The sequence below is a fragment of the Chionomys nivalis genome, chromosome 7, assembly GCF_950005125.1.
Source record: "Chionomys nivalis chromosome 7, mChiNiv1.1, whole genome shotgun sequence".
In the NCBI taxonomy this organism is placed as follows: domain Eukaryota; kingdom Metazoa; phylum Chordata; class Mammalia; order Rodentia; family Cricetidae; genus Chionomys; species Chionomys nivalis.
The window spans coordinates 87,362,875-87,374,895 of NC_080092.1; the positions used below are offsets into that span (position 1 = coordinate 87,362,875).

Here is a 12,021-nt window from a genome sequence, read left to right on the forward strand (position 1 = left end):
ACTTCCTGGCCAGAAGAGGTGGTCTCCACTCAGGGATGACTTCACACAAACCAGTGAGTTCTGTGTTGACTCTGTGAAAAGGCTGGTGATAATCCGGGTGTAGCAGTGCATGACTTTAATCCACTTTAATCCAAAAGCCACTGAACTGATAATCTTCTGAAGCCATCAGCCTAGCCTAGCACACTGGAGAATTATAGAACTTGATGAGAAGAGCAAGTTACATTTAGGAAAGAGCTTTTCTCTTGTTCCAAGACAGGCCTTCCTAACTAGTGAAATTCAGGCTGACCTCAACCTTTCAACCCTCCAGTAGACTCCTGGGTGCTGGGGTTACCTTTTAAATAAAATAAATTTTAAACTGGTTTGTTTAGTTACAGTTAAAGTGTTAGCATAAAAGGCAACTGTTCTGTGAAATTGCCTCATTTATCCTGTAACTAGTCTCTTGGCCTCTTGTGTGATCCTACTGTGGTTATCTGGGATAGAAAACTCAAATGTGTTTACCCTCTATCATAAATCACAGGGGTGAACTACTGGCTACCACAAAGCAGAACTACTTTTAAACAAAGTGATAAAATCAAACTGGTTTGATTAATATACTATTAAATACCAAAAATCTTTAATGTCCTAGAATTTTGTTTTAGATAAAGTCAGTAAAAACACAGCAATGGGAAGCTTAATGTGAAAAAGTAAAGCATGTTCATCCACCTAGGAGACTCCAACAAACATTTCTCCACTTCAGGAAACTGGCAACAAAGAAACAGTACCACCCAAATTTAATTTGATGAAGCAGTCAGTTTATTGGGGCTATTTACAGGAGCGCACTACCAAACAGCCTTCCACATGCGTTCTGAAATGACAGCAGTATCACTCAAGTGCAGCTCCCCTGAAAGTCTCTCCACCTTTATTCCTTTTTTTTTTCCCCTTTCAAAACTGCATGAACATACCTTGGAGGTTTTCGTGGGCTTCCTGGGTCCCGTGAGCCTCCCTTTTCCTTCCCTCTAGGAAGAACTAGAGGAAGTAGCTATACAACACTGTCTACAACTGTCTGTTATACATCACTGCTGTTTGCTCTGCATTTCCCAGATGTTCCATTCTGTTGCTGCCTCTGCTGTGTAGAGATTCGCAGATCACACTAGGTGAAAAATGAAACCACATGCATTTCTGTTCTACCTATAGTCAGCTGTGCTTTCATAGGCTGGCATTCCATTCAGAGTTGTAACTCATCTCTCTTCATCTTGAAGGTTTTACTGTTCAACACCAAGCCATGCTGGTAAACATTAGGCCATCTACCAACCCCAGGCAGACCTGGATGTAGATATCCGTATTTCCCTCCACTAACCACAGACCCAATAACGGCTGGAAGCTCCTTGTGTGCCACAGCAGAGAACCACTTACCTGACTGCTCCACCTCAAGGGAGCCCTGTAAAAAAAGCTGTTTTCTTCTCATTCCAAGACTCCATGCTATCACTGTGAAAAGCCAAATGTTTTTCAAAACAAGTAAAAACTCAGTATTTTTAAAAACTTCGCTGCTGTGGCAGTGCAAACAGCATTCATTTTATTGCTCAACTTCGGCATGGGCACATACATACATACATACATAGTTAATTTTTAAAAACCATTTATACAGATGTTATTGATAAAGCTCATGTAACAAATGAGTGAAAATACAAAGAATATCAAAGCTAAAACATTCTGCAATAAATACAATGAAAATGATAAAACTTTGTTTTTAAAGTCAGTTTGAGAAAAGGAAGAATATTACATAAAGTGAACTAATTACATCTAGAATAAGCAACTCAGCATTTGGTACAATCATCATCCTAGTGTGAGGACATTAACCACCACACGTAGCCGCTGACAGTAAGCTGCAGCTGAAAGACAAGGCGCTGCCGACCCTGCAGGCGCTGGAAGCACCTAACACCATCACCATCAGTGCTAGTCGTTCAACGCACTGAAGTTCAGAGCAGATTTAGTGTTGTCAAAGAAAGCAAATTACAACGGATTTAGGAGACAAGGAATTTGTGCTCTGGCCTTTAGATGGGGGTAGGAGCACTGTAAAAATACAGGGCAACGAACTGCAAAACGATGTACAGGATCCCTAGCACTACCTTAAAACTTTCTGCCAAGAAATAGTGGCCTGCCTCGTAACTATTTGAGGACTACAAAGTATCCACTGGTCAGGATTAAGCTTTCCTAATGGAAAGAAGGGGGATGCTGAGACAGCCCAACTAGAGGAAGGATACGTGGAAACATATAAATATTCACATTAAACACAAGGCAAGTCCAGGTTCAACGACACTGGGGTTTTTTTTTTTGTTGGCTTAGCACCTACTTGGAAGTAATCAGGTAACGTAATTTTGAAATTGAAATCTAAATCATGTTTTTGGATGTCATGTGCTACCGCAGACTGTTACATAGGGTGAACTCCTTTAAAGCTCTGTCAAGTCATTGTTATAAAGTTAAAAGGCACTCAAAGAGATGGGATTTGCCTGCTTTACACTGCATGGAAAAACCACTAAAAGTAGCATCTCATTATCACTGTATCCCAGTCAGTTGTGGTCCTCACCCCCTGGAGACAGGGTCTCAAAGTAGCCTCAAACCCATGTGTAGACCAGACTGGTCTTGATCTCCTCATCCTCCTGCCTCTGCCTCCTCAATAATAGGATTACAGGTGTCAGTCACCAGGCTTAGTCACAATTTCTATCAAGTGTTCTTCATGTCCTTGTGTCCAAGCTCATCAAAATTTGCTATTTTTATTTTACATCATGTTTAAAAATGATAGTGCGTTGTTTTGGATGGTTGAATTTAAAATCCAATGTGATTTTAGATGGTTACAATCCCTCACCCGAGAATTTTGGTTACCTTCTGGATCACGGGATGAGCCACACACCTTAAAAACTCAACCTGATTGCCTGGAAGTCAGCAATGTGGCAGCCAGGGCTCCACTCCCTTTCTTCTAAATGAACTCTTCAGTTTTAGAGTAAATTGTACAATAGACTTAGAGTCACTCTCACTTGAGGCAAGATCTGCTATGTAGCTCAGGCTGGCCTTGAACTTGAACTACTCCCCCTGCCTCAGCCTCTCAGGAGCAGGATCACAGGCATGGCCAGCATACCTGACTTCACTCATGTACAACATTCCCTGCCCACCATGCCAACTGCCACCTCCAGTTCTTCCAGTGAGGTAATAGCAGGGCTCTCTAAGCTAAACAATCTTTAGAGCAAACACTTTCCTTTTAGAAACTTAATTAAAATATAAGTTAGATGTACTTATTAGAGACTTTGGTTTATAGAAATAGCATATAAAAGACAAGCTGACCCAGCAAAGAATGAAAACCCCATCACATGCAGAGAAGCTATAAAAATGCAGTATTTCAATTTAAGATGAAAGTAAATCCAAAATACCCGATCCTCTTGATTCAGGAACATGAAGATTTTTTCTTTTTAAAAAGTTGTCTTAGAAACAGGGAGGATAGCAAATAAATTCAGTTTAAATGGTTGTATTAGGAATTTCCAAGAAAGTCACACTTGAAAAATATAAAACCCCACCTAAGCTAGGGTGACCCACACATAATGCAAAATATAACACTCTGCTATAGAAAAACACAACTAAACATGTAAATGGCTTAATTTCATAAAGGTAATGATTCCTTTAGCCAATTGTTTACAAAGGTGGAACAATTCAAAATAATTTTATTTAGTTTTTACAAAGAGCAAGTATAGGAGCTGTTCAAAAATCATGTATTCAGTCAAAATGAAATGTGATGTGTACCGACTGCTGGAGTTGTCTTGCTGTGAGAGAGACGTGAGTCTGTGAAGCAATTTGGATAGATAACCTTTTATAAAAATAGTAGTAGTCTTTAAGTGTAGAATACTGCCTAACTCTGGAAACGCAGGGAGTCAGCATTCTTTAGGTTCAAGGTATTAATTTTTAAATAGCAGCTGAGTGTGTCCTCATGGCAAAGCATAAAGACCTTTATTTTTCCTTGAAAAGGAATTTCAAAATTGTCCTTTCCCCTCACAGTGTCCTAGAATCTAAGGGGCAGGGGAGGGGGCTGCCCTGTATTCCAGCGTTCTCTGAAGCGCTGCTGAAGGAGGCTGTCGGCCCGGGGATAAATAAGAGTTCTAGGTTAAGTCCTTGGCGCTCATCATTCCACAGCAAACCCACATGTTTCTTCGATGGCTGTTAGCAGCTTTTCATAGAGCTTTTCATAGCTTTCATAGGGCGGAATGTCTATTCGATTGAAGCTGTGAATAAGCAAATCAGACTTTATCATTTGTTCAAAACCAGTCAACAGACACAGCAAGTGTGCCGTTACACAGCACAGTGGTCTTGGTGTCACAAAGTTAGAACCAGCAATTCTCTAACACAGACATCATCAGTTTGGGTTTGCTTACTCATTTCTGAATAACTTCAATTTTTAAGTCACAAAAAAGAAGTGCTCATCATTTCTCTTAACCGTCCACTTATGCGCAAGAAGAATAAATGAAAAATCAAATCTGTTTAGAACTATCACCTACCTGCACTGACAGAGGAAAAGCTACAAAAATAACTCACCAAGTGTGGGCTTTTGGCAAGTTGTTCGTGCAGGCATCAATCTGGTGTATGGTAAAGAGCCGTGGGCCTGCAGCACCTGCCAGTGAAAGAATGTGGGTCAGATCACAGCAGGTACATACATCCATCTTCAACACCTCAAAATAAACTAGAACCACAGAATTGGGGAGCACCTTGTATCCATGCACATTAACCTGGTTTTGAGATTGTAAGTGATGTGGGATAAGGCCAGGTGCTATAACATCAGCATTGCAGTCCAAGAGACCTTAACTGAGGTCCTTCTGTCAACTGTATGCCATACAACATCCACATCCCAGAGAGTAGGGCAAGTGCAATACAGAACACATTCTGGTTTGCTTTTTTATTGTTTTGAGACAGCGTCTCTCTATGTAGCCTGGCTATCCTGGAACTTGCTCTGTAGACCAGGCTGTCCTGGAACTAAAGAGATCCATCTAGCCGGGTGGCGCATGCCTTTAATCCCAGCACTGGGGAGGCAAAGGCAGGCGGATCTCTGTGAGTTCAACGCCAGCCTGGTCTACAAGAGCTAGTTCCAGGACAGGAACCAAAAGCTACGGAGAAACCCTGTCTCGAAAAATTTAAAAAAAAAAAAAGAGAGAGAGAGAGAGAGAGAGAGAGATCCACCTGCCTCTGCCTCCCAAGTGCTGGTATTAGAAGCACGGAATACCACCACCAGACTTGCTTTTTTAAAAAAATTTGAAATAGGGTCTTGTTGTGTCGTCCAAGATGGCCTTAAACTCAAGATCCTCCTGCCTCAGCTTCCAGAGGGCTGGGATTATAGGTATATGCTATTATGCCTAAAATACTCATATTTGAATCATATTTAAAAAGATGACAACCTAATGCAAATTTAGGCTTTATAACTCAAACTGAATTGAGCAAAGAGTAGCAGTCTACAGGATGCACCTCAGTCAGCACACATTCCCCATTCAAACACCCAAGAGAACTACAATGCTAAGCTCCTCAAACAGGGAAGGGCAACACAACTTCAAGTAACTTTTGCCAGGCTTTCCGAGTGCTCTGTGGGCAATCACTGATGAGTTATGTACCGGTCTCACTTTGTGGTTCTCCCTCCTCACCAGCAGCTTTGAAAACGAAGGGCTTAAAGGTAAAGGAAGCAATGGCCACCAAATGAAGCACCACAATCATTAGCAATGTTACCAACTCAACCAAAACTCAAACAGCTCATTCCACAGAAAAAGATTCTGAAAATTGAAGGCGGTTGTAAATCGATGCTCTGAAGCCAGGCAGTAAACTCTGACCTAACAGATGGTGTTCACAATTTACGATGCCTCCCTCTATTAAAAGAAAAGCGAAGGAGGCATCCCAGGTGCATAAAGGTGACCAGAAAGTGGAAAGCAGAGCGTCAGCACACGTGTTTCTACATGTAGCACCCATCACAACCACAGAAGCCTTCAAAAAAGCCTCTCTGGAAGGAGCTGAGACAGGAGGTACAAAAGAGCGAGAGTCAAAGAAAATATTTATAACCACTGCGCTTATACAACAGCAACATACACCAAACGCTGCTACCCCACCCTATCCTACCCCTGCGAGAGCAGATGCCAGGTACCTCCCTGCCCATCCCTCAGCCCCTTACCTTGTAGTGCTTTGAAGCCCTGCAGAGGCACTCGAGAGGACCCTGTCACAAACTGGAGTAGCCGTGCCCGTCGCTCTTCATCAAAGAACTCCACAGCTTTCCAGAACCACTTGACAACATTGCTGTCTGGTGTACAGTGTTTTAACCGGGTGTTGACCTTCCAGTCACTCACGTCAATTTTGCCAAGTCCACAAATAATGAGCTGTTGGAAATATTTGCAAGAGTGGTCAGCAGTGGACACCAAAGTCCTCTGAGATTTGCAATGAGGATACCCTCAAGTGGCACACACCACCTGTAAATCTTTTCAAAGCGTACCCAACCGACCTCCATGCTGCAGATTCTGTGTATGTCAGGGCAGTCAGGTCTGTACCACCTGACCCTGGGGGGGTCTGTCAATCACTGCAATAGACTCTCACAACATTCAATAGTTTCAAAACAGAATTCTAAAATCTTAAAAACTAGACAGAAATCATGTGTTTTTCTCTTTGACATCCTGACACAGTCAATACATATGGACTGTACATAATTTTTTTTTTCTTTTTTGGTTTTTCGAGACAGGGTTTCTCTGTGGTTTTGGAGCCTGTCCTGGAACTAGCTCTTGTAGACCAGGCTGGTCTCGAACTCACAGAGATCCGCCTGCCTCTGCCTCCCGAGTGCCGGGATTAAAGGTGTGCTCCACCACCGCCCGGCACAAAATTATTTTGATACCAGTAACACATCTCTATAGAGACTAATACTAATCTTTATACGTATAATGTAACATGTTTACTTGATTCACTTAATTGTGTGTGTGTGTTCATGACCACATGCCACAGTCCACAGGTGGAAGTCAGAGGACAACTTTCAGGACTCATTTTTCTCCTACCATCTAGGTCCTAAGAAATGAACTCAGGGCCGGGCGGTGGTGGTACACGCCTTTAATCCCAGCACTCGGGAGGCAGAGGCAGGCGGATCTCTGGGAGTTCGAGGCCAGCCTGGTCTACAAAGGGAGTTCCAGGACAGGCTCCAAAGCTACAGAGTAACCCTGTCTCGAAAAACCAAAAAATAAAATAAAAGAAATGAACTCAGGTCATCAGACTTGTTGGCAAGTGCCCTCACCTGTTAAGTCACCTTGACAGCCCACCATCTAATGTTTATAACAGTAAATTATGAGAGTTTATAAGTCATAATGTAACCTGTGTAGATTTCATATACTTGATTTTGATAATCTAGCATTAAGTATTAAAATTATATGTATCTTTCTAAAAATTTACATAATTTCAATAGTGATAAAACTATACTGTAAGTCTCACCCCTACCAAATAAAATCCGCCCCCTAAAAAGCTTTCATATGTTTCTTTTTTTTTTTCTTTTCTGTTTTTTTGAGACAGGGTTTCTCTGTAGCTTTGGAGCCTTCCTGGAACTTGCTCTGTAGACCAGATTGGCCTTAAACTCACAGAGATCCATCTGCCTCTGCCTCCAGAGTGCTGAGATTAAAGGTGTGCACCACCATTGCCAGGCCCACATGTTTCTAAAACAGTGAATTCAGACCACAAAAGATGCCTCCAAAATCCTGTCCTTCAGAAGAACATCATTTACAATGCAAACTCCTGATTTACAATATAATCAGATTAAAAAGGTCTTGTGTCTCAGATGCACTCCACTTGGCCACTCTCTGTGCGCCCCCTTCCCTTTGGTCATTTCATTATTCAATCACAGAAGGAATGGGGATAGCACTGAGTCAACCAATTGCTTGCAAACAGGTCTATAAGAGACTAGCAGGTCTGGCAAGATGGCTCAGTAGCTAAGAGCACTTGCTGCTCTTCCGGGGGGAAATAGTTTACCAAGGTGGATGGCTACAAACACCTATAACTCCAGGTCCAGGGAATCTAAAATCTCTGTTGCCCAGGGTACCTGCACTCTCATACATATATCCACATGCACACACACACAAACACTACACATAATTAAAAAATAATAATATATATGAATACAGCCAGTAATATTAATAAATAAAATTATTTAAAAATAATTTGTAGGCTTCAAATAAGTGTGCTCTTTCCTAACCACTAGAAAAATTGGTAGAATAAAACCTTTTTTATGTACTTTTCTTTAGACAGACTTGATATGTAGCCCAGGCTGGCCTTGAATTTTTAATCTTCACATCTCAGTCTGAGAGCTGTATTTATTATAGCCATGCACCACCACATCCAGCAGTCTCACTATTTCTTTCATGAAGGTCAGTATTAAGTTGGATGTGTTTCCTGTGGTACTCTAAAGGTTGGCTTCACACAGAAGGGAATACTAATAGTTCAATACAGACCTAATTTTTTTTAAAGATTTACTTATTTATTATGTACACTGTTCTGCCTGCATGTGTATCTACACCCCAGAAGAGGGCACCAGATCTCATTATAGATGGTAGTGATCCACCATGTGGTTGCTGGGAATTGAACTCAGGTTCTCTGGAAGAACAGTCAGTGCTCTTAACCTCTGAGCCATCTCTCCAGCCCCAAGACAGAGCTAATTACTTGTTTTTCTATGGGTGTTTGAAAAGGTCTAGGGATGGCTTAATACTGCATAATTTATCCTATTTCATTTCTTTTAAATGCTTTCTAGCAAAGTGAGCACAAATCCAGCTGAATTTAGTATTTTATTCAAATGTTAAGAGAAAAAGTAATGCAATTATACTTAAATAAGCCAATTAAATCAAAAAATGACAAAAACTGGGAAGAAGGCCAGACAGCAAGATGGATCAGTAGGTAAAAACTCTTCCAGAACCACATAAAGATGCAAAGAGAGAACTGACTTCACAAAACTGCCCTCTGACCTCCACAGATGAACCACGGGAAGAATTCTAATTGGGAAGAATATTTATGTGACATGAAAAGAGAGGCCAGGGATGACAAGTAGCTTAGCTAGGGAAGTACATGAATCCTGGACTCAATCCCAGCATTCAGAAGGAAGCGGAAGGACAGAAGTTAAATGTCATCATCACTTTAATCTCAGTACTCGGGAGGCAGAGGCAGACGGATCTCTGAGTTCGAGGCCGGCCTGGTCTACAGAGCAAATTCCAGAACAGGCTCCAAAGCCACAGAGAAACCCTGTCTCAAAAAAACAAAAACAAAAATAAACAAACAAAAACCACAAAACCACACAAAAGGTCATCCTCATCTATGTATTTAGATCCACTCTAGCTACAAAGAAGGAAAAGGAAAATATAAATTAAGAATGCTTTTCAACAACAAGGGACTAGAGAGATGGTTCAGGCTTGGAGAGCTTACTGCACCTGCAGAAGAGTTAAGACTGGTTCCTAGCACAAATGTCAGGCACTAACAATCACCTGTACTCCAGTTCCAAGAGATCTGATTTCTCTGCTCTGAGGCTACCTGAACCAATGTGCATACGCACACCCCATCCCCCCCATTCACATACACATAAATAAGAAAGATTGCTTGCTACCCACAGAAATTCTGAAGCCCAAAATATTTTCCTACAAGAATTCTCAGGCTGTTGAAGCATGAAACTCTGAAAGCATTAGAAAGCACCACTAAAGCCAGCAAGAGAGTTCCCAGACTTCCTCAGTGCACCACATTGTATCAGAATAGTAACCCACTGACCTCCAGCTCCTTCTCATCAAATGTCTTCAGCAAATGCTGTGGAATGACTTCATTAAATCCCTTCTGCAGTGCCAGGAACTGAGCTTCTATGCCTCGGAGAAATCTCCAGTTTACATAAAGCCTGTAAACATTAGGCAGGGGCATCATGTGACTGCATACATTCAGATTTGGTAATTATCATAAATATCTATTTCAGCAACACTTTAAAGCAGCTATCATCACAATTTTAGTCCAACAGACATAGGCAGGCTGCAGAGTCCTGCTCATAGGCACAAGACCCTGGGTTCAATCTCCAGTTCAGAAGAAAAGCAAAACAAAACAAATCAAACAAAAAAATTTAGTCTAATGTCTAAAAAAGTTTAAGACTAATAGGGACAAATGGATCCTAAGTGTGGAGACAATTCAACATCCTTAAAAAGTGGTACCCTTCCACCACTAGCTGGCAGCATCAATGAGGGGCTCTTCAAACCAGGCCATAATGTAACAGACTTGTAATCCCAGTTACTAGGAAGGCTTAGAGGGGATCAAAAATTTAAGACCAGCCTGGGCTATAAAGTGAGTTCAAGCCAGACTGGACACTCAGTGAGATGTCTTAAATTTAAAAGAATAAAGAGGAGGGTATACAGCTCAGTGACAGAGTCTTCCTGATATGTAGGAGGCCTTGCATTCAGCCCCCAGAACTGCTGACTGATTAAAAAACTCTTCAAATCAGAGAACTTCCTAGTAAACAGAAAGTCCACTAGAACTCAGGGTCTGAAATTCAACCCCTACCACCAAAATTATTTCATTATAATAACTTAATAACAGTCCTTTTCAAAAACTTTTAATGCTTTTTTTAAAAAAATAATTCACATTCATTGGATTTTGTCTGCATATATGTCTGTACAAGGATATCAAGTCCCCTGGAGTTACAGGCAGTTGTGAGCCACCATGTGGGTGCTGGAAATTGAACCCAGGTTCCCTTGGAAGAGCAGCGAGTGCTCTTAACCACTAAGCCGTCTCTCCAGCCCCAATATTTTTCTTAATTTATACGACACACGTCAACAAGAACAGAGAGTCCAATCAATTTACACTGACCATTCCCAGGGCAGGGTCATTTATGAGTACGTGAGGAGCTCTGTCCGTTTATACAAGAGAGCAGGAAAGGAGGCAGGGAGTGAACTAGCAAAAGCCAGAGCAGGTGTTGCTAGAGCAATGCTCACTGCTCCCCAGAGGCTGTGAAATCGTGGAAGAGGGCAGCCTGCCAACAACAATGCATGAATACTATTATCTTCTGTGAAACTTTCCTTCTACCTTTTAGATTTTATTTTTTGAGAAAGGGTCTCACTAATAATATATGTTTTAATATGATTTGCATGATGTATAAATATGGGTATTATTGGGTCTCACAGGCTGGCTATAGGACAACTAAAGAAAGAGAGTTGACTTCACAAAACTGCCCTCTACCCTCCGCATATGTCCTCTTGCCTCCTGAGCTCACAGGTATGTACCAACATACCCAGCTCGAAAACATTTCTGTAGTTTAACTAAATATCCATATTCATACTTAGGTGCAAGTCTAATACTCTCTTACAGAATGGCGTTGTTTGGTGGAGCCTAGGATGCCCAGTGTTTCACTTCAATCAGAAGTATGCAGCAGAAATCAAGTTAGCCAAAAGTATGCATAGACCTTCACAGAGGAAATGAGAGATGGCGCAGCAGTTAAGCGCACAGGCTACTTTTCCAGCAGACATGGATTTGATTCTCAGCACCTACATGACAACTCACAACCATCTATAAATTCTAGTACCAGGGAATCTGATGCCCTGATTTGACCTCCATGAGTACCAGGCATGTACATGTTACATAAACATACATGCAAAAACCCCCACTCATATCCAAACAAAATCAAACAAAACAGGCACAAGTCAAGCATGGTGGCACACACCTGCTATTCCAAGATTTGGGAGGTAGAGGCAAGAGAGTCAGGAATTCAGGGTCATTCTCAGCTACACAGTAAGTTAAAGGCCAGTATGGGCTACATGAGACCCTGTCCCTAAAAGGGGTAGGGGGAAGCCTAGCAGCTTCTTTTGCATTTTGGAATGTCAACACCCCATAAGAAAGAAGCCTCTCTTACTGAAAGACCAAAGAAGGGAGCAGTCTTTGATAGCACACAGGAGACCAGTGAGCTCAGGTAAAGCCAGTCATTTGAACCATCCTAGTTGAAGCCTCACATCTCAGAGTCAGAGGCCCACCTTGGTCTCTGAGCCCCAGCCG

General features: G+C 41.7%; 1 protein-coding gene across 1 annotated transcript in view; it reads right to left on the reverse strand.

Annotated features, from left to right (window-relative positions):
* Positions 1–1,515: 1,515 nt before the first annotated feature.
* Smurf2 (SMAD specific E3 ubiquitin protein ligase 2) overlaps positions 1,516–12,021 on the reverse strand; it is a 104,715-nt gene continuing 94,209 nt past the window's right edge. Inside the window, exons 16-19 of the mRNA XM_057775267.1 lie at positions 9,766–9,886; positions 6,167–6,368; positions 4,555–4,630; positions 1,516–4,244 (exon numbers count right to left, since the gene is read on the reverse strand). Of these exons, the coding sequence (XP_057631250.1) occupies positions 4,145–4,244; positions 4,555–4,630; positions 6,167–6,368; positions 9,766–9,886 (499 nt within the window). The 3' untranslated portion in view covers positions 1,516–4,144. The remainder of the gene's footprint in view (positions 4,245–4,554; positions 4,631–6,166; positions 6,369–9,765; positions 9,887–12,021) is intronic.